The sequence below is a fragment of the Engraulis encrasicolus genome, chromosome 14, assembly GCF_034702125.1.
Source record: "Engraulis encrasicolus isolate BLACKSEA-1 chromosome 14, IST_EnEncr_1.0, whole genome shotgun sequence".
Taxonomy (NCBI): Eukaryota; Metazoa; Chordata; class Actinopteri; order Clupeiformes; family Engraulidae; genus Engraulis; species Engraulis encrasicolus.
The window spans coordinates 45,418,485-45,444,953 of record NC_085870.1 but is presented as its reverse complement, the minus strand read 5'-3'; the positions used below and the strand labels follow the sequence as shown (position 1 = coordinate 45,444,953).

The 26,469-nt window shown below is 45.5% G+C and overlaps 2 protein-coding genes across 5 annotated transcripts in view; both read left to right on the top strand.

Moving 5' to 3' along the window:
- Nucleotides 1-16,383, top strand: part of nckap5l (NCK-associated protein 5-like) — a 124,939-nt gene extending 108,556 nt beyond the window's left edge. For all 4 annotated transcript variants that reach the window (XM_063215906.1, XM_063215907.1, XM_063215908.1 and 1 more), the window contains 7 exons: nt 1,413-1,502; nt 5,600-8,826; nt 9,078-9,213; nt 9,480-9,558; nt 11,063-11,350; nt 12,053-12,204; nt 15,571-16,383. In XM_063215906.1, coding sequence (XP_063071976.1) covers nt 1,413-1,502; nt 5,600-8,826; nt 9,078-9,213; nt 9,480-9,558; nt 11,063-11,350; nt 12,053-12,204; nt 15,571-15,831 — 4,233 coding nt within the window. In that variant the 3' untranslated portion in view covers nt 15,832-16,383. The remainder of the gene's footprint in view (nt 1-1,412; nt 1,503-5,599; nt 8,827-9,077; nt 9,214-9,479; nt 9,559-11,062; nt 11,351-12,052; nt 12,205-15,570) is intronic.
- A 4,897-nt stretch (nt 16,384-21,280) lies between these two features.
- LOC134463481 (ly6/PLAUR domain-containing protein 1-like) lies at nt 21,281-26,061 on the top strand. The gene is made up of 3 exons (XM_063216679.1): nt 21,281-21,342; nt 23,570-23,743; nt 25,808-26,061. Exons 1-3 carry the CDS (start codon nt 21,291-21,293, stop codon nt 26,059-26,061), a joined length of 480 nt encoding a protein of 159 aa, XP_063072749.1. The 5' UTR covers nt 21,281-21,290.
- Nucleotides 26,062-26,469: the final 408 nt, after the last annotated feature.

The following is a 26,469-nucleotide window of genomic DNA, read 5'->3' as shown; positions in this document are numbered from 1 at the left end:
TACACATATAGTAAACAAATCACTCACGTGAGTGCCCCTCCCCCCTCACACACACACACACACACACACACACACACACACACACACACACACACACACACACACACACACACACACACACACACACACACACACACACACACACACACACACACACACACACACCATCCATACTAAACGCTACACCGTATTTCACATTATTACGCAAATGACATTTTTAGCCGTTTTCCTAAATAATCAATAGAAATGAATGTCGTCATAATTTTCAAGTAATCGGCCATTAGAGTACAATTCAAAAGTTTTTGAATGAACCTTCCAATGATAACGGTATTTTTTTAAATAACAAAAAACTTAAAATGCCCAAAATGCTCTGTTCCAAATTATTACGCAAAACAGTTTTGTAGTGTTGTAATACAAATTTCTTTCTTTTTTTCCCATTTACATCAAAACAGTTGGCATTTGGTACCTTCTAAATTACATTTCGATGTTCAAAACTTGGTCATAAGCTGTAACTGGAATGCTGCGTTTAACATTGAAGTCAATGGCAGGGCATTGCATGGGAGTTATGGAAGCCTAGATATCCTTGATGCTTTGCTCTCAGCTGTTTTTGTTTGTTTGGTCTGGTGACCCACACTTCACTCTTCAATATACCCGTAGATTTCCATGCCACGTGTAGGTGCTTTGGAGGTGATGACATTCTAACTCACCAGACATAGCATCCCATTCATTTTCAATGGGGTTTTATGTCTGGTGCGTTAGAATGTCATCACCTCAAAAGCACCTAAACGTGGCATGGAAATCTACGGGTATATTGAAGAGTGAAGTGTGGGTCACCAGACCAAACAAACAAAAACAGCTGAGAGCAAAGCATCAAGGATATCTGGGCTTCCATAACTCCCATGCAATGCCCTACCATTGACTTCAATGTTAATCGCAGCATTCCAGTTACTAAGACAAAGAGCTTATCACCAAGTATTGAACATTGAAATGTAATTTAGAAGGTACCAAATTCCAACTGTTTTGAGGTAAATGGGAAAAAAAAGAAAGAAATTTGGATTACAACACTACAAAACTATTTTGCGTAATAATGTGGAACAGAGCATTTAAAGTTTTTTATTATTTAAAAAAATACTGTTATCATTGGAAGGTTCATTCAAAAACTTTTAAATTGTACTCTAATGGCTGATGACTTGAAAATTATGACGACTGTCATTTGTATTGATTATTTGGGGAAACAGGGAAAATGTCATTTGCATAATAATGTGGAATGCGGTGTATATTTCTTTAGGCACCTAAACTTTCAATGCTTCAGGGATTCTAACTAGTACTGTGTACTAATAACTGTAAACAGGTAAGCTACGTGTAATACTGTATAATGTAATCTAATGTCATGTGTCTGCTCTTTTCCGTAGTTGCCATCGGTGACTCTTCCAGAGCACAATTTGGACGCCGCGGCAACCAGCACAGAGAAGCTAGCATCACACTGCCAGGGGGACGCCAAGGTGAGCCTATAGCCGCTAGTCTTTAATCTACGCACACACTCATGTGCACAGATTGCTCTCTCTGTAAACACAGACACAAACAGCTGCATCAGTGCGTGTCTAAATTCAGTGTAAAGTGTAGTGTATGGATGGATGGATGGATGATGGATGTTCGAACAAACAAGCACACAAATGAGGGAACAAATGAATGTATTAGTAAAAGGGTAAGAAGGGGTTCATGCGAATGCTCATGTATACAAATGCATAAATCATACACAAAATTGCTCACTTTCCCTGTGTACTGTAATTCATGGGTAGAAATTTGTCCCCACTCGCTTGCTCAGTCTCCATGGCTAAGTATCTTCCGCCTCGCTCCCATCATCCCAGGCAAGCAAAGTGCCTCTTTTCTTTTCTTTTCAGTGTTTTCTTTTCCCCTGTCCCCTTTTTTTCAATGGCCGAGCAACTAGCTGCCTCGTTGCTGGAGGAGAAAGTGTTGCCTTCCCTCCTGCTGACAAATGCCCAGTAGCAGCCAGAGCGCGAGACACGTACCCAATCATTGAAGCCCTAACGTCCACTGATTGCTTTCTCCCCGCAGGATTGGGGGACAGAGATGTCAAATTGAATATAGATTTTCTTTCCCTTTCCACCCTCCAAAACACTGAAGACACACCATCCATACCTCATCCAGCTGCCTTCCCACCTTCACCAAAGAACTAATCTTCAATCTCCTGTCCCCCTGTTCTCCTCCTGAGCACTCACATCCCGTTTTTTTCTTCTCTGGTTTAGTATCAAAGGTTTAGGTTTACTGATTACTCCTCCAGTATGTTCCTAGGGGAAGCATTTTAAGGTGAGGCATTTTAAGCACTGAGGAGGAGATTGGCTAAAGAGTCAATTGCAGTTAAGGTGTTTGAACGCCCAATATTCCTGGCTGGCCTGGCTGGCCTGGCTGGCCTGGCCCCCGTAATGAAATGTATTAATTTACCGTAGTGAGGAAAGTTAATGTGCTGGATGCAGCGTAGTACCGCTATACTCAGATGACCCCTCTACAACTCAGCTGCATAAAGCCACACTATATAGACTTGTTTTAGTCGCCACTGGTTATTATAATGTGCTGTATAGATTCATTTTAACTTGAACTTAAACACTATGTATCACAAAACGTTGCTGTGCGTCAGACTTATTTACCGGTAAGTAAAGCAACTTGAAGCCTCACAAACTCACAAAACTCTGACTTTCAGTGGCCACTGGTTATTATAATATGCTATATAAATGAATTTCAGCTTGCACTTGGACATCATGTATCACAAAACATTGCTCTGCAATTATCAGACTGCTATCTACCACGACTTAAAAGTGAAGCAGCACTTGACCCTTGCAGAACCCATGGCAGACATTAGCGTGAGTGAAGTGGCGAATGGTCATCTGTTTAGAAGGTGCAGGATTTGGTAGAAATGTCTGTTAAAAAAAGGATTGCACACAAGGATTGCAAAGCTTTACACAAAAAAAGAGTTGAAGTGTGCGGCTTGTCTCCTTTTTGTACAGACATTAGCATGAGAACAAATTACCCTTTTTCCATATGATGCTCCTTATGAAGTTCTATGATGAGGCAAGGCAGGCAAATACGACTGCCAGCTTTTAAAAACAGTGCCGTCAAAAGTGTGTGTCTATGCCACCATATGCAACTTGTACCTGTACCTTCCTTGGATGCATTAAAATGTGTAGTGTTTGAAAGTGTCGAACGTCATATGAAAAAGGCCCATTATCAGCTCCACTGAAATATCACAAGAACAGCTAACGGAGTGCCAAGTAGGTGTGTAGGTTGTGGTGTTAGGGTGTTATGTTGCGTTCATTTACATATTCTCTTAACAAGTCAGCAGTGACAGGCAACCGGGATTTAGAAGCTACAATCCAGTGCAACATATTCCAAAAGACCTAGTTTTACCTCTCCAAATATGGCAACTGGAAAGGCATAAAACTAGGTCTTTTAGAATATATTGCACTGGACCTTAGCTTCTAAATCCAGGTTGCACATCACTGCAGGTCCAGCACATATATTCAGCCAACACCTGAAGATACAAGAAACAAGAAGTCCAGAGTATCAGCATCGTGACCTCGCGTTGGAATAGTGTAGCATCGCATGCTGTGGTCAGCGGGACAAATCATCCTCTCCCTTTCCCAATCATCAATTTTATTACCTCCTTCATAACCTCTGGAAGAGAAATAGATTTGTCATATTGACCATCTGCTCCCTCACGGCTATGTACTGTAAAGCACTGAAGTGAAGAGAGCAGAGTACCGTACATAGCAATGCAGACTCAGCTGCAGAGAGAGAGAGAGAGAGAGAGAGAGAGAGAGAGAGAGAGAGAGAGAGAGAGAGAGAGAACTTAGTGAGTCTGTGTAGTGGATCTAGCTGCATCATTGTTTCTACTGTCCACCTCTATCCACTCTGCTCTCTCTCTCTCTCTCTCTCTCTCTCTCTCTCTCTCTCTCTCTCTCTCTCTCTCTCTCTCTCTCTCTCTCTCTCTCTCTGTCTCTCTCTCTCTCTCTCGCTCTCTCCTGTCATCTGTCTTAATGCCCTAATCCCCTGTGGCCCCCAAGGACCACTGATGGCTTTTATTTAAGATATTGGCTTCCTCAGCCTTGGAAGGTGGGAGGAGGGGTGGTGTGTGGTGGGGATTGCGTTTGCATAAGTGTATGCCTGTGTGTGCGTGTGCGTGTGCGTTCACTTCTAGGCTTTTATGCATGCGTGTCTGCCTGTGTGTGTCTGTGTGTCTGTGTGGTTGTGTGTGTGTGTGTGTGTAGCCACGATAGTGTGTATGCGTGTTACAAAATTAATTGCTTCTTTAATTAAAGATAAAGCTGGCTTCTCAGGATGGACTCTTGGCCTTGTAAAAGCAAAGTTACTTTCCACTGTTTGTTCCTGCCCTTCTCCCTTCTCTTTCATTTGCTCCCTCATGTGTAGAAGACCGAGAACCATATGTGCGCCTGGCTGACTAGAGGGTCCCATACTCATTGGGCATTTCTCAAAACCTAGTGCGCGCACTTCCAAGTGTATTCAGCCTAATTAGTCACGTGTCACCAGTGATTGGATACTCTTTATTAGTCACACCCAGTGCTTGGATACTCCGTAGAGTTCACCAAAGAGTATCCAATCATTGGGCGTGACTAATTAGGCTGATACACTTGGAAGTGTGCACCCTAGGTTTTGAGAAATGCCCATTGTCTGAGCTGTTCTGTAGACGTCCTTTATGATCTGACACCAGACAGGAACTCTTGAGTTAATTTGCTTTGAACAAGATCTGTTCAAGGTCTTTCCTTCTCTGTCTGTGCTGAATTAGTAAAGATATGTCTGTCCACCAACCCCAGATGACACACCTTGCAGAATAACCTGTTTGAATTCAAAAGCCCTTTGAAGAAGTTACGAAGCCAAAAAAATACGAAGCTCTTTATATTCCTTTCTTACATGCAATTTCTGGTAGGCACCATATTGTTGCATGACTGTTTTTCATACTTGACTGCATCACCTAATGAGCTATCATAGTCATTCTGTCATAATGATAATGTACATCAACAGACAAATGAATACTTGTATGAGATGTAATGTCTTTTTTTTAAATATAGACTGAATTTTAAAAAAAATATCAGATTTGTGAAAAGTTTATTTTGCCTGACATGTTTTGATTCCAAACGTCGTCTTCTTTAAATGTCCAGACGTGTTCTTCAGAGTGCCACAAAGGATGTTGATTGCGTTATTTTTATAATAGGATTTTCATAATGTGAATATTGGGAGTGAATGAGTGAATATGACATATCCTCCCTGTCCAGCAGAAACCTTGGAGCTCCACCTTTCAGTTTCTAATTCATTATTTTATTGATCTGATTACTTAATGACTTAAGCAAATATATGAATCAGTACTATTGGTACAGTTCTTGGCTATTTTAAACCCACTTTTAATGATGCTGTGCTTATTAATTTAGAAAATAGTGATTTTTAAATATGTAAATAGTGGTTTTAAATAGAAAGTGGAATCACAAGATTTCTGCCAGACAGCGAGGGTACACTATACCAGTGCAAACTGCTAATAATATGGTTGATTGTTGCTTGTAACTCTTTACAGAACAATGGTGACTGCACACAGAACGGCGCCCCAAGCCAAGCCCGAGGTCCCTCCACCTCCATGGACGCCCTGTCTCCGTTCTTCAAGAAGAAAGCACACATCCTGGAAGTCCTGCGCAAGCTGGAAGAGTCCGACCCGCTCAAGTTCCACCCCTCATCCTGCCTCTCGCCCTACCACCACGACATGGGTCAGGCGCTGTTCTCCGGGGGCGCCGACCTCCCGGGCACCTCCATGTCATCCTCCCGCTCGCCCCACTGCAGGCATTCCAGCTCCGACTCGGACATCCACGAGTACGCCAGCGTGGACGGGTCTTTGCACGGCGGGTGCCCGTCCTGCCGCCTGTTCAGCCAAAAGAGCAGCCTGGACAGCCTGTTGAAGGTCACTCCAGGCACCGGCGCTTTGCACGGAGCTTCATTCGCAGCCGCTTCTGCCTCTGCCTCCGCCATCATGCCGGTTCGAGAAGAGGGTGTCGGGCAGGTTTGGGTGGAGAGTCGCCAGCAAGCAGGTGCTCCAGGTGACCCACACGTCGGCATACCCTCCCTGGAGAGCACAAGCCATCCATACACGCGGACGGAGCAGAGCAGAGGAGCACTTGGGTCGGAGTCGGAGGCGTCTGACAGAAGCCAGGAGGCAGGCGACGAAGGCAGGAGTCTGCAGCAGCAGCATCATAAGGACAAAGCGGTGGACAAGCTGTCGCTGCGGAAATCCCTGTCCAGGGGCTCGGACTCTAGCACTCTCCAAGGAGATGAAGGAAAACACATCGATGCGCCACCATCCCAAAGCCAGGTGGTGGTGGTGGAGGACACTGACGCTATTGTGAAGGACGAAGAATGTGAGGACAGCGATAAAGTCTGCAACGGAGTGTACTTCTCCTCGAACGAGACATCGGTGTCTAAGAAAGTGGCAGTGGAGTGCTATTCCCCTGCTCCGGTGCCAGAGAGATCATCATCATCAACATCTCAGCAGCAGCAACAGCAGCAACCCTCTGGGAAAAGCAAATTTGCACTCAGCCCCACCTCCCCGACCTCGTGCCTGGGCGAGGCCAAGGCCGCCCCGATTTCGTCCCCGTCGCGGCTGCTCAAGTTCCTCAAGATCCCCGCCATTGGGGAGAGGCCTCAGACTGCTCAAGCCTTGCGCCTCAGCCCCCAGCTCACACGTAGCTCCAAGATCCCCTGCAGGAACAACAACTACGAGGTCTACCACTCGCCCGTGCTGGCGCGCAAAGCCACCACCACGGAGCGGGAAAAAGTGTCCTCATCCACGTCCTCGTCCTCCTCCCCTAAAACGGACTCGTACCCCAGCACGCACTCTGCACCCACGTCACCCCCGAAGCCCGACGAAAACCTCTGTCCCCCTGTCCCTTCCGTGAAGGAGGTCAGCTACAGTAGCCATTCAGCACCTAAAGCTGGCCGAACCCCCAAAGGCGGGGCTCCCCAGCAGCCGTCATCTCAGTCACAGAGGAACTCCCAGAAGGTACCTCACTACGAGAATGTGTCGGAGCTTGCTGCCGCTTCAAACAGCATGGCGCAGTATAGTAGCCCGTATTCTCAAAGAGATGGAGGGACTGTAGAGAAACAGCAGGCGAACACGCCCGATGACAAGCTGCTCAGTCCTGCTTCCAAGAATTCTGACTCGTCTCCGGCAACTGGCGACTCGGAATCCTCCAGCGAGGAGGAGGAGGAGGAGGAGGAGACGGACACGGAGAGCCCAGTGTGGCAGAAACCTCATCAACACTTCAGCCTTCCCTCCTCGTCATCGTCCCCGTCTAGCAAGGCCCAGCGAGTCTCGGCTTACTCCAGCATGAAGGACAGGCCGCAGGAGAGGGTGGCCCCTGAAGTCGTGCAGCCGCAAATCGTCGAGGTCGTGCAGTCAGCACAGCCGGCTGCCTCCAGGAAAGGAGACCAGCCCCCATCACTGCCCAAAAGGACGGTCTCTGCCAAACCCCAAAACGAGGCCGGCCATCACCCTTTCAAAGAGCGGCTAGCCGCCCTCGGGAAGCTGAAGAGCAACGAGGATTTGCACCAGCAGTCGCCCGCGGATAAGAAGGAAGCACAGTGCATCGTAGGTAGAGGGCCGGCGCCTTCTGTCCCTGAGCGAAGCAAAACTGCAGAGCGACAAGGCAATGTGGTTGAACACAGGCATACAAAGTACACTGACTCTCTGGACGGAAAGCCGTACCCCAAGACTAGCCTAGCTGGCTACACAAAGTATCCTAGCACATGTCACGAATTAAACCCCAAGTCAGCAGCAGCAGTAGCAGCAGCCGCAGGCGCCAGTAAAGGTGAGCTGGAGAGCTTCTCCCCAAGGGTGTATGTTGCCAAATCCGAAGGTCCAAAAATAAAAATGGGAATGTCATCCTCGACAGAGCCCCCGGTTGTGATGCGTAGCTACGGGAAATGCCAGGTTCCACCGAGCCACCACAGCAAGACCTCCCCAAGTCCCCAGAGCAGTCCGACCAAGGTCCCCTCCAAGTCGCCCTCGAAAGCTGGCCAGGCGGCCTCCTACCCCAGGGGCATGAAGCCTGCCCACGATGACCCACGCAGCCAAGCCGCCCAGAAACACCCCGCCCGGCCCGGCGATGACAAGTCCAAGCTGACCGCCGGCAAAAAGAAGTTCATCCACGCCGAGAGCTTCCCCCCTCCGCCTCCTCCCAGGCCTCAGGTGGACACCTCCGCAAGCACCCAATCGCTGGAGGAGAAGAAGCCCCTGGCCTCCTCGGCCTCCAGCGGCCCGCAGTCAGCCATCGAGCAGAAGGTGATGCGCGGCATCGAGGAGAACATGCTGAAGCTCCAGGAGCAGGACCGCAGCCAGGCGGTGGAGACCAAGCAGAAAACCTCCAACGGCATCGCCAGCTGGTTCGGCCTGAAGAAGAGCAAGCTGCCGGCGCTCAGCCGCAAGCCCGAGATGTCCAAGCTCCGCCTCAACATGTCCTCATCATCGTCGTCATCCTCACCTTCGTCGTCCGGAGCCAACAAGGACTCCAAGGGAGGCCCCAGGAAGGTGGTGGAGAGCCTGAACATCTCCAAGCTGATGGAGAAGGCGGAGGACCTGAGGAAAGCGCTGGAGGAGGAGAGGGCGTATGTCAATGGGGTGGGCGTCGGTGTCCCCCTGGACCGATCCGGGAGGGGACACTCGTGCGAGGTGGTGATGGATCCTGCTCAGGGGCAGCTATCTCTCATGTACCGTGGCGTGACCGCAGACAACTTCATGCAGCAGTTGTTGAACAGGTAAGTGGTGCTTCAAAATTGTTCTCAATAACTTCAGACCTCTAATCAATGACATAAAAACATGAACTTGAAGTGAATTTCAAGTGAATTAAGTTTTCTTCATTGGCATTATTGCATTCACAAATCACTAAAAGTTTGTTAAAGCACTGTTTCAGTACAGTACATACTGTATATGGCCATAACTCATGCCAATGTTGTGTGGTCATGAAAATAATAATGAATACTTTTTACTTTTTACTTTTTTACTGTAGGGTGGATGACAAGGGAGCAGCCAGTTTTGGCATGGCACACAGACGTCTCTCTTTCGACTCCAAAAGATCCCAACCGTCTTTCCTCCACCAGAGAAATGGCATGAGCCACACAAAAAGCAGAGACGAGATGGATAAGGTGAGATGAGGTCACTGTTAATGTGTGCAGAAATGTATGATATACTTAAGACAAGATGAATACTAGCGCCGCCACGTAGCCCATGTAGTTAGTCTGACTAGTTTGTGTAGTCAGTTCTCTGTTATGGCTTTTTTGTGTCACTGTTGTTTTTGCCACACAGGAATGATGGTAGTGCATTTATATGCGAACGACTGTCTGCCGTGCAGTGCATTTGAATCACGCTATGTTTGTTTGTTTGTGTTTCGTTTGTTGCCTGCTGTTTTAAGGGGCCTGACATGGTGGGTCGGGATGAGGTGATATCCGACGAGAACTTGGCCGAGTCCATGGGCTCTCAGCACTTCACAGGTACAGTTATTATTATTTATATTTGTTAGATACCGGTATATTAGGTTTTTATTATTTATATTTATTTGATAGATATATTTTGGGGGATTTCCATGCCTTAATTATAACAGGATAGTGAAGGTTTGACAGGAAATTAGTGCGGAGAGAGAGAGAGAGAGAGAGAGAGAGAGAGAGAGAGAGAGAGACATGGGCTAGGGCTAGGGCTGGGAAATGACCCAAGCTGAACTGGAACCTGGGTCCCCATGTATATATGGTACAGGTGCTCTAGTCTATGCGGTGCACCATTAGCAATCCCAGCACTTCACAGGTATCACCCTCCACACTGCAACACCGCCTCAACACCACTACCACCACTGCTACCCTCACCACCACCACCACCACCACCACCACCAGCGGCCCTGATGAAGTGTCCCTGTCTCTGCATTTCTCCAAGGCTGTGCTAGCTGCTCTGCTCTGCTCTGCACTGTTGTGTTCATGGCTCATAACCCCATGGCCCTGCGGCTGCGAACACATCACGGCCACCATCTCCTGTTAAGTTTTGACACAAATTGTAATTGCGTCTGCATCTGATTGATCTGGTCCCCCGAGGTCTGTTGGCTCGGCTCTCACCGCTACAAGAAGCCAATGAGGTCATAGGCTGCTGGTTATCGTTGGCTCTGCATTAATTTTCACCTGCGGGCGACGTTTCACCTAATTCCTTTTCCTGGCCTCACTCATACACCCCAGTGACTATACGTTATCTTTTAGAAGTTGTCCATGTGAGCTTTTAATGTATGTTATGTTACATTACTCTTAAATATGTTATCAAACTGAGTCTGGTGATTTTTAGAAGTTGAATTGGAAGTTGAGCCCGCCAGGCTAAACTCAGACAGCTTATATAAGCACTAAGTTATGACCACGAACGGAGATTATTCATGAATATAGCGGTCCCTATCCCCTACCAAGTTGGTTTTTTAAGGGAGATTGACATGGAGCTTTTCATCTTCAAATGTTCAAAATTCTCAGTATTACCGCACTTCAAAAAAAGAAAATGTGTCCGGGAAGTCATTTACTTTCATTCCACATTCAGCAGCTTCTTCAAGTTTAATCATAAACTTAACAGTCTCTTTCCCTCAACGTGTTGTGAGAGAATGTGTCAAAGAAAGAATGTAAAGTCATGTATCAATATGTTTTTATTGTGTGTGTGTGTGTGTGTGTGTGTGTGTGTGTGTGTGTGTGTGTGTGTGTGTGTGTGTGTGTGTGTGTGTGTGTGTGTGTGTGTGTGTGTGTGTGTGTGTGTGTGTGTGTGTGTGTGGTTACTGTCAATGTCTTACTTATTTGTTTAGTTTAACTGCACATTGGACACTGGTCAAACACAATTTCAAACTTCTGTGGTAACCCTGTTACATAGATTTTTGATAATACACAAGTACACTTGACTTGACTTGAACATAATGATGACATACCTACATGTATGTACCACATTTGCACATGCTCATTAGTTTACTTATCATGCCTCTCACAGGTTCAGGAGCCTCCATGCGTACTCTGGACAGCGGCATCGGCACATTCCCCCTGCCTGACTACGCCAGCGGTGCAGCAGGCAAAAGCATCCCCAAGACCAAGGTCCACGGAGAGCAGGGTTTCTCCGGTTCCCAAGGGAAACACGGCGCCCTGATGAAGGTTCCGCGTAAGGCCCGTACCCTGGAAAGGGAGCTGTCATCCCTGGAGGAGGTCAACCCGTCTTCACTGTACGGAGGATCCATGGAGGGCAAAGGGCCCAGCATGCATCTCTCCAGCACCATCCATGAAGGTAAGCTTTATTCAAATGTATTTTTACAGTATGTGAGCTTTTATGCCTATATTGTGCTTGCACAGTCAATGATAGTAATTAGTGGTAGAGAGAAATTTAAAAATTAAAGTCTGTAGCTTATAATTAGATACTACATTCATATCAGAGTGTCTTGAGGTTCAAAGACACACAGATTAAACAGTTTTTATAATCGTGTTTTTAGACCAATGAGGTGCAATTGTTGAATAACATCCCAAGGCACACCTGATGATCTCTCACAGTGCACTTCTCCTCCAGGGCACAGTGGCTAATAAAAAATACACTGATGAAGCTTGATCACACATCATGACCATGAATTGCAACACTTCCAGAAAAGTGCCAAAGTCAGATGACACATGGGCATTTAATTGCCTCTCCCGCTCTCCGCTTCAGTGGTTTAAGCTATTAGCCTGTCAAACTCTCAATTCAACCATAATTACAAACTCAACATTTCCCTCAGAAACGACTGTACTGTATTTCAAGAGCCATGATGAGTCATTTTGTTAACGAACGGTCCAATAGACTGGCCTACAGTACTGTGTGTGATTGTGCTGCCGCTCGTTGTCCACTTTTTTAAGCACATTGAAGGACAACTCTGTGTGAAATTGTACTAAATGAATAAAATTGATTGATTGATTGATTGATTGATTGATTGATTGATTGATTGATTGATTTGATTTGTAGACATTGATGCCTACGGTGCACACATGCAAACTCCACCATCCAAGAACTGGACCTTCCCCAACCTGAAGGGTTCGGCCGGCACCCCCGCCGATGTGTATCTGGGCGTCCAAGGAGAGCTGGAGCCATCTGGCCAAGGAACGCCGTCCAGAAGGGTCAGTCCTCATCACAACTTTAACAACAATTAGTCAGTCTCATTGACGTCGTCTACGCTGGGTGACTTACAGTGCAGTGACTACATACTGGCTCCCTCTAAGCCACACTCAGTGTATGTAGTCCATTGGCGCCAATGACAGTGCTCTAATGTTGCTACTGGTGCTGCAGTCTCAGCTGAGCGCTGACTCACGCTCTCCTCCTCCTCCTTCTCTGCGTGAGCTTCATGTCTGGAGTCCATTCCATACCACTGTGGGCCTTCCAAAGCAGTGAATTCCTTACTCTGTCTTTGTTCAGTGCGCATAGTTAGGTCTCTGCTATGATTATAAGGCACAGTTCCTCCATTTGAAATGGCCGGCATAGTCGGGAGACACCCACTGACCGGTGAGTGTCACGCACAGTTTTTAGACTGAAAAACCTCCTCTTTGTAACCTGAAATGGGTTTCTAATGGCAATCTCTTGTAGATCCTAAGGTAACATGATGTTCATGATCATCAATAAGATGAACAATGTCATCTGTGAATAATTGCATTTTTTAGCTGGTAAAAAATTGAGATGTAATTTGGACAGCTTTTTTCATCTGAACACGCTAGCTACTTTCGTTCCCCCCGCCCCCCTTTAATGACTGAAGCTGTGCTGTGTTGTTGACTGCTTAATGCTCTTAGATGATTGAAATCACTGGGCTCTGCTTCTGTTTACTGGCTTAAGCCGAGTTGACAGCCTGGAGCTATGGCTGCAAAGCAGAGGCCGCCTCTCTTTATGCATGTTGCTGAGGCTTGGCTCATTAAGGCGTGAGGAGAGATTTGTGGTGGTGTTAAAGGGAAGGGAAGGGTGGTAAGCTTGTGTTGCTGCCCTTTCTTCTATTCACATTTCATAGACTCACTGCTGCCCATTAGTGTCTTGTAGTTTAACGTGGTCTTTCATGTGCTTTTAAATGCTGATTTCTGTCGGTGTCTCGTTCTAAACATTTCCCACTTTTCACATTGCCACTTGCCATTTGCTTGCCAATGCCAAAAACAAAGAGAGAAAAAATGTATTTTTTCCAGCTTGCATCATGAACTAACTCTCCGGTTACGGAATACTCAGATTTTCGGCGTGAACACATCAATAGGTTCTTGATTGGGTAGAAATGGTGCCGGCACGGTTCTCTGTCGGCCTGAACACGCCATTAGTTCCTTTTAACCATCTCTGATGTTACTGCTCTCCTGGGGAAATGATAACTGTTAATGTTAAAGGGCAACTCCTGCCAATTTCAATATGTTGTTGTATTGCTCACGCTACCATTGACTTGTCAGTACCCGGTGACGCCGCAGTTTTTGGCCCAGCCCTTTCCGAGATATGAGCTATTCTAATGGGGGCAACTTTTGTTTATATTTTTAAAAAAATGAGCATAGGCCTACTCCAAATATTTTCCAAAAAGGAATCGCTGCTTGATAGCTGTCAGCTGATGTTGCAAATCCTTTTGGATGATTTTGGGAACAAATAAAACAAAAATTGTCAAATGTAAACAAAAGTTGCCCCCAATAGAATAGCTCATATCTCGGAAAGGGCTGGGCCAAAAACTGTGGCGTCAAGTCAAGGGTAGTGTGAGCAATACAACAGCACATTGAAATTGGCAGGAGTTGCCCTTTAATGATCAAGGGATGATACACCTAAATCTGTCTCTGGGTTAATTGAGGGGTGTTACTTGCAGTGAGAAGGTGAGACAGAAAGTGACAGACTGGCAGACTGAGAGACAGACAGACAGACAGGCCTGGCCTCCTGATATCTACATGGATAGAAACATGCATGTGTATCTGGACTGGAGCTTCTATTGTAGTAGGACTGAGTATACATCTGTGGAGAGTGGAAGAGTGCAGTACAAAGGAACAGGACAGAAATAGAAGTGTCTGTTAGTAGGTATGCATGTATGCCAGTTGATGAGGAGGTTAGGGATACGATGTACTGAGATACGTGGTACTGACATCTCATTATATCATTTCCACATATCTGCTTTTGACCACGGACAGGAAATTGATTGCTTAGTGAGTAACCTCTTAGACACACCGCTCAGGTCTCATTGGGCCTGTAAATTCACGCAGAAATACACGCACACGCACACGCACACACATTCAGCTACCCACACAGGCGTCACACAGACAAATATAAATATAAATACATTTTGCACACACATTTCCCCAGACACATCCTGCGCAACCCATTCACAACCCTCTCAGAGATGTGCGTTCTTCACACGCTGAAATGAAGTCATCATCTCTCTTCATTCACCTCCTCCATCTTCCCGCGCCACCGGCGGCAGCAGAAGCAGCAGTAGCACTTCGTCGTGTCACACCTCCTACCCAGGAGTCCTCCGAGGCACACGCGTGTCATCAAGTTAGCGGAATACGGGAGGAGGAGAGCAGGAAAACGCAAAGAAAATGGGAGAGATGGGAGACGGGGAACATGATGGGGAGGCATGGATTGAGATTGGTAGAATTGGTAGAGGGAGGTGACACACAAAGGGAATAAGAGTGGGGATAAGAGAGGGGATGAGAAAACAAGACGAGGAGAGGTGTACAGTTGGAACGAGTGAACAGGTGGAGGGAGGTGAAATTCACCTCATTATCAACCTGCACGACTTCCTGTGAAGCTTGAAGCTGAGTTGCCATGGAAATAATACAAAAAACGAGGGAAAAAAGTTAGTTTTTTTCTTTTTTCAGGCTAGTCAGCTCTCTGTTCTCTCTCCAACTCCGGCTCTGACTCGGTGTGTTTTTAAATAGTGTATGATACAAGATAAGTGGGAATAAGGAGTGCTCCGTTATAAAATCAAAACTATCTGAAAAAGCGTTTGTTCAGATGGGACCTAACTACCCACATAAAACCCCCTCTCGCACACTGCACCAAAGTCAAGTTGGACTCTAAGGTGAGAAATAGAAGTACGCGGTACTTCAAGTTGTAAATGAGGGAGGTTATGAAACTGAACCGATCTGAAATACATACTTTGGCGAGAAGATTTTGTATCAGTGTTGCCTGAAACCCTCTCCCTTTCAAGGTCTTTTACATTGTGACAGGTTGTCCAAGTTACTGTTCTAGAAAGAATGATACGTATGCAACTTGTAGGGTGTGTACACTACTTACTTTGTTAATTCCTGAGCTTTGAAAAACATGAAACGTCTCAACATGACACCAACACAAAATTTACCAATTCTTTGTTTGTGCAGACTCATGTATCCCTGTGATGTCATCCAATGGAGATAATTTGCAAATAACCAACCCTTTTTTGGAGCATAATTAGAATGGTACATGAATCTCAAAGGCCAAAAGAGCAAGCACTGCTGTCCATCCATGTGTTACTCATGCTCCTATTTCCGTCTCTGGTGTTGTTTCAGAAGCAGGGTGGTGTCCCCCAGGCGCCCCGTGAGGTGGACCCCAGCAGCCTGCCTCTGGCGCCCCAGATGGGGCTGAGCCGGCGGGGGAAGAGTCGCATCCCCGGGGGCCCCGAGGTGGGGAAGGAGGGCGGTGGCCTGGAGCTGGTCAAGGAGCGTCCGGACGACATCCTGTCCCCGAGCCGGCCGCAGGCGCTGGAGACCCCCGAGTCCCTGAGCGACTCGCTCTACGACAGCCTCTCGTCCTGCGGCAGCCAGGGCTGAGGACCCAGATCCCCCCCACCCCACCCCACCCCACTACCACCACAACAACCACCAACAACACCATCACTACCGTGCACCCTGCTCCTCTGGTCTTATTTTGGCTGTTCCCAGATCAGATCTCATCCAGTTGAGGGAGTTGTGAGGTGGGGAAGGCGCTGGTAGTACGTAGATGGGAGAGGACAGAGAGGGAGGGGACAGAACATCAAAGAATCTTTATCTCTATGGTCCGTGCCACAGATGAGAAAAAGAACACGGATTTGACCAAACTAAGGCTGGGACATACTGGGACACGCATCACAGGCAACCCTCTCATGTTGAGCTTGGTAGCATTCACAAGGAGGCAGACGTCCAGAGTTCAGAGCGGAGCTCATTCAGATTGTATCGGAGCTCCCCATACACTGCACCATACCACACACGGCTTGACCGGCCAAAAGACATTACATTACAGTACCTCTTGCATCTTGTAGTAATAATCTGCAGTGTTCACCTCAACAACCTCATCTCTCTCTCTCTCTCTCTCTCTCTCTCTCTCTCTCTCTCTCTCTCTCTCTCTCTCTCTCTACCCCCTCTCTCTCTCTCTCTGCTGTCACTGCATGACATAACATGATGCCATTCATTCAGCAGCTGTCACAGTGGGCTGCTGCCGCTGCTGCTGCAGACCTTGGTGGCTTTCATCACAATCATCTTCATCTTTTTTTTTCTTTCTTAACCAAGCAGAAGTCAATAATTCCGCACACAAATCCCATGCGGTATGTCTCAGCCTTGAGAAGCTGAAGTGCAGTCAAGGCACGACAGAGAGGGATGGACTGTTGCCAGGTCAGCCGAAGCATCTGTTGAGAGCGGTGGACGCACGGTGGAGCCGAATACAGAAGGGGGAGGGAGGCGGTGTGGAGTGAAGAGGAGTGGAGTGGAGGAGAGTGGGCAGTCCATCATGCGTTGGCTCCACTATGTGAACTTGTAACCGCGAGGAGACTGTGGGTGGGCATATGGGTGTCACACATGGTAAACCTCAACCTCAATCCCACACCACCCACACCACCCCACACCACACCACACCACACCACAAGCAACACGACTGTGTGTGTGTGTGGGTGGAATGTGACATAACTGACCCGCTACCCCCTCAACTTACACATCCACACACACAATCGCTCCTCAGGTGGCCAGATGGACAGAAACACACACAAGCACACACACACACACACACACACACACACACACCAAAAAAATATCCACACACAATAGGAAAATAATATCGCTGTCTGGGAAAAAAAAGTCTCACATCCTTTCAGGCAGCGATGCACTGTATCTTACACCTACAGATGTATGCAGCAACACTTCCATTATGAAGAGCCTTGGTCCCTGCCACCTTATTGGTACAATGATCCACTGTCTGTGCATCCACTACGGTCAGTAGCATCATATTTTGGTTTCAAACCAAACCCTGACTGCCTCCCATTAAAAAAGATGGATTTGAGCCCACAGGCTATTTAACAAAAAGGATTATCATTTTTAGAAATATTATGTGCCATCCCTCAATTATGAATTATCCTTGAATTTAAGCATTTACCAATTGCTGCTGCAGTGATCTAGCGCATGTGATTGTAATGATTGCTGAGCAGCCGACCCCAAACTGTGATGAATGACTAGGACCTTTAGAAGACTGTTGATGAAGGCTTGATGAAAAACTACGCTCATTCAACTCAAAATGACGAGTGCCACCACGAAATGTGCTCTCCCTTTGTCTTCTTCCTTACCCAACTTAGTTCACCATCGTTTCACGCAACGCACGCTTGTGTGTATACAGAGAATCCCGTATCAATATCTCCCGACAGACAGACAGACACTGTTAACCAGAGAACGGCAAACTCCATTTGGCCTGCATGGGGAGCTTTCGATCTAGTCTTTGATCACACACTCTCAGGCCACAACCAATTCCAGCCAACATGTACTATAAGCACAAAAGCTACACAACACGGTTCTCTGTAGAGCAGTGCTCAAACACATTGATTGAAACCCGAAGGCTGCGTCATCATCAAGCACTTCACAGTGTCTGTCTGGAGGATAGCCATTGAGAGATCTTTCTGTGGTTTGGCATTGCTCAGAAAAAACAAACACAGCTAAGCCAAAAATTAAAAACAAATATGTATAAAAACAAACAAAAAAACAAGCAAGGTCTCTCACCACAGGAGTGTGAAGCAGATTCTGAGGTCATGTATCTAGTCATAAATGATGGACATATGATGAGCACAGGGATTGTAAAAGAGTTTTTAAAAGATATCATACGACTTAAAAGAGATGACAGCTTGCGATAAAAGCTGTATTCACTGACGAAAAAACAACACTAATAAGCAATATTGGTGTTTGTATAGATGCAAAGTGATTTTCATGTACAGTTTAAAAAAAAAGAAATAAAAAAATAAGAAATACTGTTGTGGATGAAGTGAAGGGAGGTTAGAGCACCACACGTAACAAGAGAGATGAGCCACAATGTCTCTACAGTCTTATAAGGACTGTCAATATCTACAAACCCCCGAGTAAAATCTGTGATTTTTCCCTTTCTGAAAAATATGAGCAGATCTACTTCGTCACTTCAACTTAACCGCATCCACGTGCTTCCAGTGGCTTCTTCTCTCACTTTACTGTAAGGTGAAAGGTCTTGATATCTGTGTACAAGCAGAAGCAGGAAAGTTGGTCAGATGTTCCCTGTTCTTGGTCACTTTGAACTCCCTTGTCACGTCAGCCCTTTCCTCTGTCCTTGATATGAATATGACTGAGTGACGATGAAACCCATGGGCCATGTAGGACTGTTACTCAGAGGCTCCCTGAGCCATGTCTGATTTCGTCTCCACTCTGTGGCTTTGCTTTTTTTGTTTGTTCGTTTCCCAAATGGACTGTCTTCCACTTCTGCCTATCTCCTTACCTGCAGCTTATCTAGACGTATCAGATGGCTGTGTGGGGGGAATAGGGCATGATTTCATCCTTAATCTAGCCCCAAACCATTTGGCTTAGATATGGTAAAAGACAAAAAAAAGGCGTAATGAATATCTTCATTTTCAAGGTTTGGCGGTGACCAAATTGAAAAAGAATGTAGAAGGAGGTAGCATTTTTCATTCCACTGAAAAAAAAACCCATCTCCAACCTGTTTTGGTCTCCAAAACAACTCTTCCCGTTTATTGTATGTTACTATGATCAGCGTGACAAAATGTGGGACAGAGGCTCCCTTATATCACCCCACCTTCAAGATCCTCTCCAGCTTTTGCCCACTCTCTCCCCATCGCGTCTTCATGAACTGCTTGTAACCTTTAGAATTACTCTCTCCGTTTCTTCCAGCCCTTCTGATGCCTTTCATGTTTCCCCCCCTTCTCCTAGGTTCCATAATCTATCCACTAGACTCGGCAAAGCTGCCTTTTTTAGGCCTCATTGTTGTCTATGTCCATCATCCATGTAGCCAGCGTTTTCTGAGTAGAGCGAGAGGTGTCTTTGCAATACCGTGTGTTGCCACGATAGCACTGACCTGACTTAACAGTATATCATGTATGCCATAACTTTTCCTGTTCATTTCCCTTTTTTTCCTTTTGTACCCGTGACTCAGATCACAGTGATATGGGGTGGTTGCAGCTTTTTTTATATTTATTTACTTTATTTATTTTTTTGCTGAATTATACTAGTATGGAAAACTGTTTTATTGTTGTCACTGTTGTTGTCGTTCCTGTTATTGTTAACGGTGTTGCTGTTATAAGCATTTTTATTCTTACTGTTATTTTTGTACTCTTTGATTTTTTTTAATGCTTCATTCTGTTGAATGAGGTTCTTTTTCCTAGCAAGGTTTGTCTGCGTTGTGTATGACCAGAATATTCTCATTTGAATTTATTTTGTCTTGTAAATAGTATTCCAAGGTGCTATGTATATAGCATTTCCACCAGAAATCCAATGAAGCCATAAACAAGCAATGTATTTTAAGGCAGTTAAATCATGAAGATGAAAAAAATGTTAATTTATGGCTCAATCAAAAACCCAAGAAATAAAAACCCTTTCTCTCAAATCCTTGCCTCCCTTCGGCTGTGGTCTTTCAAACTACAAGAATGCATGAAAAATCTACATTTGATTCATGCCAGCTGTGCTGTCATTGGCGTGAACATTAAGCAGTCATTGATATTGATTCAGCAGATGCTTTATTCATGTATTATTAGTTTATTGCTTCCAGTGAATAATAATGACTAATAAAATGCTGTGATGAAGTATGTATTTGCTATGATACATTTGAAATATTTTAAGTCATGGATCATCAGCTTCAGGGTGCTGTAGTAGTAGTCAGTATTCCTTATGAAGGCCGACTGCTGTTGTGTATACAGTTTGCGAAAAATGTCCATCTTTGTAGGCTATACAGTGTGGAGGTGTGTTTGTCTGTATGCACGTGTGTGTGTATCAGTCCTGGGAGGGCTGTACCCAGGAGTGACTGACAGGAGAAAGAGAAATAAGGGCAGAGAGACTGGCGAGAGAGCTTGTCATTGTGTATTTTTTTTACATTTCTTTTCACAGATGATTCATGCTTAGTGGAGTATTTTTTGTACTGCCGCTGAGCATATTCTCAGCACTAAGTCACTCTCACTGAATACTGAGAGCTACCCCCACCCTTCTCTTCCTTCAGACCTGTCCTACTTCCCCCCTTCTTCACCTGCAAAGGTAGAGTTTAGTGTTTCAGGCCTGTAGTCATGCCTTTCAGGGATCTCCTCAAAGCAACACAATGACCACATGCAATCTAGTACTTGATGTGCCTTTGGCCTTTGTGGAAATGATACTGAATTCACAAAATATCCTATTGACAATAATGCAAATTTCATTTAAAATTAGGTGAGATATCATCAAAATACTGATTTATATGTTATCCGACTAGAACATAATAGCCTATGTCCAGACTCCAGAGGTAATTAATAGCCCACATAATTTGACTAGCAATGGAATTTGTCTAGCTTTCAGAATTATTATTTGGTGGTAACATTCCTAGAAAGCAAGTTTAATGAAGTGCAATAGTTCATAGCAGTAATGAAACTGAGTTGTTGGACTGTGCCAGCCTATTATGGTTGTATATTTTGCTGAGACAAAACAACTTGTCTGCACTAAATCAAATCAGCATAACGGGGAGGCTGATCAACAGATGTCTAATAGGGAGGAATGGAAAAGAGAAATATTGCAACGTATTACCGCCCCTCAGTATCAACTGTGGAGCGTGAGATTCAGTAGTGTGTCAACGTTCAAACGGCAAAGCTGCATGATGAGCGGTGAGCGCATAGCCACGTCCAACTTTACACCGCGTTCTCCGGAGAGCGAATTTGGCTGCTGACAGGCGTTCATCTGTGCCTTGATGGTCATGACTTAAACTCCTGGGGGTTTTTGCCTTTTTGGATGATCACTAATCAGCGAAACCGTGGATATTATTGAATGGAGTTTGGTCGAAAATGCGATCGCTTGTTCTCCTCGCCTGTTTGTGCGGATGCGTCTTGAGCTCAGGTAAAGTCACATATTTCACAAGTCTGTGAATTACTTTTGACCAGAAATGTTCATGTCTATTTTGCATATCCATGTATTGCAATGGGAGCTGTGAAATGTATCGTTTTGTGAATATATTGTCGCCTATAAAAATATGTGTGTTTTAATAATACTGCGCAATTACGCACACGAACAGTACAGTCTTGACAGTCATTATCCTAACGACTATGAATAAATGACTAATATGACAGCACTTGGGGCATATGGTGTTAAATTGTGCACCTCGTACCTTTCTGTCTATCTATATTCCTTAATAAATTATCTGTGGTGGGGGGTTTTGGCCAATGGACACTGGACGTCTTAACTCGCTGCGATTCGCGGTCGTAAACACAGATTATGTTGCCTGTTAGTCTACATGTCATGGGCACGGGAATAAAATAACTTTTTTCGTACCATGAATAATTATGTAACTGAAGTAATGTTAGGATTTTTTGTATTCCTCTAAAAGGCAGGTTTTTAAAATATTATAAAATAGCTATCCAAAAGCAAGGCGCAAAACATTCAGATACCTTCCAAACATTTCATGATCAACAGATTTGTTAAAACTCAGGATAAAATGCGTGCTGTCACGTCCCCCCAACTTAAAATCAATGAAGCACAATGGTCTAGTCCTCGCGTATCCAGGGGGGGTTCTGGATACTGCCTCAGCACCTGATCGAAAAGTTAAAGGACATAGATCGATGCCACTAAATCAGTACGAAGTGGCATCTCTGATCAATGGCAAGCTGGCCGGTGAATCCCAAACATCCACTGAGCCTATTCGGTGTCAACATGTGCAGCAGATTGATCGATAAGCTAGGCCGCACTGTCTGCTGCTACAAAGAGAAAGAGGGGTGTGTGTGTCTGTGGGGGGGGGGGATACACTCAAAGTCATCACCCGTGGATGTCATCGTGGTTGTTATCGAGGGTCGTGTCTTACTACGCCCCCTCATACAGTGAGGCATCGGGTATTTTTGTTCTGCTGATGATGAGTAATTCCACGGAGGCAGACCATAACAAAACGCAGACGACGTAGGCTATGGAGACCAAGTCCAACTAAACCAAGCGCGCAGCCAAGCTCTCACGAGCCCTTGCTTACACACGCACCAACACACCCCCTTTCACACCTTCATACAGTAACTAGCCTACATAGGCCTACACAACAATTACCATACGGCTGAACAGGCTGTGTGTGGGGGAATTGATGATGACTAACAGTCGGGTGCACTGCATTATTGATGCATATTAAGTTGGATTAGCACATCTACGTATATTTGATCGAGTTAGTAGCCTACTTTAGCTTAAACAGGTTGAACAATTTTTATTTCATTCTTAATGCGCTACATTTATAGGGCCTATTGCTCAATACGAATAACACAAAGGAAATGTTCCCATCTTATGGAAAGATCCAACATAGGAGAGATGGTTTAGGCTGTTCGTTTCCAATGTGTTTAAGATGTGACTGTTATATTTTTTCCTGATGTACCCTGAACTGAATTTTACCAGACCTTTATTTCAAATTGTGAACACCTTGTATAATCCTTTAATGTTTTATGTAGGCCTATCCTCTTTAAACTTGTCCATTGGTAAATGTCATTTTCCTCACTATGAGAGATTCACTTTTTGACGGAGGACTCTTTGGGGAAGTCCATTCAATATGAAAACATCCAGGCATCTAGAATAAGAGGCAATGTTCTTAGCCTCTTAGTGCAAGTGGGGTCACTGGTGGGCCTATTCTAGTTGCTGAAAATACTCACCTACATCGTAACATCATTGCTATGACATTACCAAGAGACAACAGATTAAGACATAGCCATTACAATTTTTGGTGACAGTAACGATATAACATTACTATTACTATACCATTACTATAATAACATTGCAACACAGGTTTAAAACCCATCGGTTCCTTTCTTCTGCTGTAAAAGAGAATAAGCTTTTAGAAAGAATATCCAGTTTGGAGTCTTTACAGTAGTGATGCCCCCAGGGCCGGATTAAGATGACCTGGGGCCCCTAGGCTTTACAGGTTGCTTTGGTTGGTTGGAGCCTCTAGGCTGCAGCCATATCTAGCCTGTGGGTTAATCCGGGCCTGGATGCCCCCATAGAGTCCTTTGGTCAAGAAGCATGTGATGTGACTGTGCAGTGGAGTGTGATGTTTGGTCAAGACTGGAGAGTAATAACACCAACTTTTGGTGTGCTGTGTGGGAAGGTGTCCCAGTGTGTCAGCGTTGTATGTGTTCCTCAGTCTGGCCACTGCAGATGCAATGCTACCACTGCGAGGAGAGCCTGCTGGACAACGACTGCTCGTCACCCAGGTTCATCGCCAACTGCACGGCCAACATCCAGAATGCCTGCCAGCAGGAGGTGATCCACGGCAGAGATGGTATGCTATGGCCCTACCGGCACTAAGTGACCCGGGTTCGGTTCCGGCCTGCCTGGGTCATTTGCCCGTCCTTTCCCGTCTCTCTCTCTCTCCCCATTCGTTTCCTATCCATCTGTCAGTGTCCTATCATAGATAACGGACAAAAAAACCCAAAAGAAAAAAGAGGTGGTATGCTAAGCCATGGAGAAGTGGACCTGCACTGCCCAGAGACATATTGTAGATGTGAATAGCACTGCCCATACACACGCACACGCACACGCACACACAACGCATGCACACATAAACACACACACAAATGGAGACAACATTTGTAGTCTCTCACATGGCACATGCCCCCCCCCCCCCAACACACACACACACACACACACACACACACACACACACACACACACACACACACACACACACACACACACACACACACACACACACACACACACTTTTGCAGATGAAGAGGGGTGAGGTGGCACAGGTTTGAGGGAAGGGAAGGGAAGGGTAGCTCTCAATATTCAGTTAGAGTGAGTTAAACAGAATCGCTCAGCAGCAGTAAAAACAAAACAAAAAAGCCCTACTGCACACTAAGCATGAATCATCTGTGATTGTGAGAGGAGATATCAAATGCACAATGACAAGCTCTCTCGCCAGTCTCTCAGCCCTTACCCCCATTCTCCTGTCAGTCACTCCTGTGTACAGCCCACCTAGGACTGACACACACACACACACACACACACACACACACACACACACACACACACACACACACACACACACACACACACACACACACACACCAACTATTGGCGCTACAAAGTCTTTGCAAAAACAAGATTTTGTACACCTTGTTTGTTGGAAGAAGACACCTACTGTAGCTCCTTAAGAAAAAAGACTGCTCCTATATCCAATCCAAACAGTGGAGACAGCTGGGGACAAGTGTGCCTTGTAAACTGTTTCCAAAAACTATTTGCAAAAAGAGAAAATTAAAGTTAAGTTGGGAAAAGTAAGAAGCAGTGGTGTACAACCTACTTTTCATTCAGTTCTTGGATGTTACTTCAAACCCTACACTACTTTTTTTTTTAACTTAAGTAAACGTTTGGATTGCTTTCAGGACCACCAGTCAATAATGGATTAAACTCATTACCTGTCTTTCCCATGAGGATGGCTGGCTATCCGGCCAATAGTGGAATTTTGAATCACGTCCATGTTAAATCTGTGTCAGGATGTTTCAAATCAACATTAGCATTGTTTCACTGTGTGTGTGTGTGTGTGTGTGTGTGTGTGTGTGTGTGTGTGTGTGTGTGTGTGTGTGTGTGTGTGTGTGTGTGTGTGTGTGTGTGTGTGTGTGTGTGTGTGTGTGTGTGTGTGTGTTATTACCTACCTAGATAATTATGAAGTGGTACTTGATGTACAAAACAGAGATTTTCAAATTATTGTCCAATATTTGGTGTGTGTTCAAACACAATTTCCCTCTTCTGTGTAGCCAGTGTTTCTCATATGAAAAGTATATTACCAGTATGTGACATTTACAAAATTATTCAATGACCCTTGTATACCAATCTTATGAGGAAAATAAGAAACAGGTCACTTTCATAGTATGCACCATACGTATAAACACACTTTCTATCTAAAATGTTTGTAAGTTGCAATATAAGAATTGTAGATGGAGTGTCAACTGCATGTGTGTCTCCTTCATCGGCCAACAAGAGGAGAATAACAACAGGGCCACTTGTATTCAGCAGTATGGCATGTAAGACTTGTAAAGGCAATCATTTTGCAAGTTTTACGTATTTCTGTGGGCTGTTACATATATGCCTCTTTTCCACTGCCGGTTTTCTTAACAGCGCAACTCTGCCACCACTTTTTGCTTATCGAATAGGCACCACACAGCTCAATCGTAAAGCAAAAAGTGGTGGCCGAGTTGTGCTGTGTCGAGCTGTAGGCCTACCAGAAAACCTGCAGTGGAAAATAGGCAATAGTGAATTGAGAACGAAGTACACGCTGACATTGATTTCAACCTGTCCACCAATGCACAATATACACTCTCTCTCTCTCTGACCCCAATGCCAGGAGTGATCACGTACCGTAAGCAGTGTGCCACTTACAGCACGTGCCTGATCGCCGAGACAGGCTACCAGTCCTTCTGCAACCCAGGCCACCGTGGCTCCATATGCATCAGCTGCTGTGACACGCCGCTCTGCAACGGGCCGCGCCCTCCCCGTGCCAACCCTGCGCCCCCGACCCACGCCCCCCTCCTAGGCCCCACGCTCCTCATGCTCCTCGCCACACTCTCTGGGACCCTGCACCCCCTTCTCCTGCTGTGAGCCTGCCCGTCTGCCTGCCTGCCTGCCTGGCACGCCATCCACCATGACACTACAGCTATAGGGGCTGTCGTCTTCTTTTGAGCTTGTCAAGACAAAAAACACTCACTCACACATACAGTACACATACGCTCAAAAGCAACAAAATCATCTTTTAGTTTCCATTCCGAAATGTCTTTTAAAGCTGCTTTGGTGTACTTAGGAAGTCAGTCCCTATGAGGAACTTTGGAAGATTTGGCACAGTTCATTTCAGAAATGCAATATGACCCCCCTGGCAGCATGTTAAAACCACTGGAGTTTTTCTCCGTTTCTTTTTTCTTATTCCAGAAAGCAAGCAGCCCACTTGAAGCCTTCATTACCACCCTGTAGCTTACTGTGTGTCTGACTAGACTGCAGCCACAGCCACAGAAG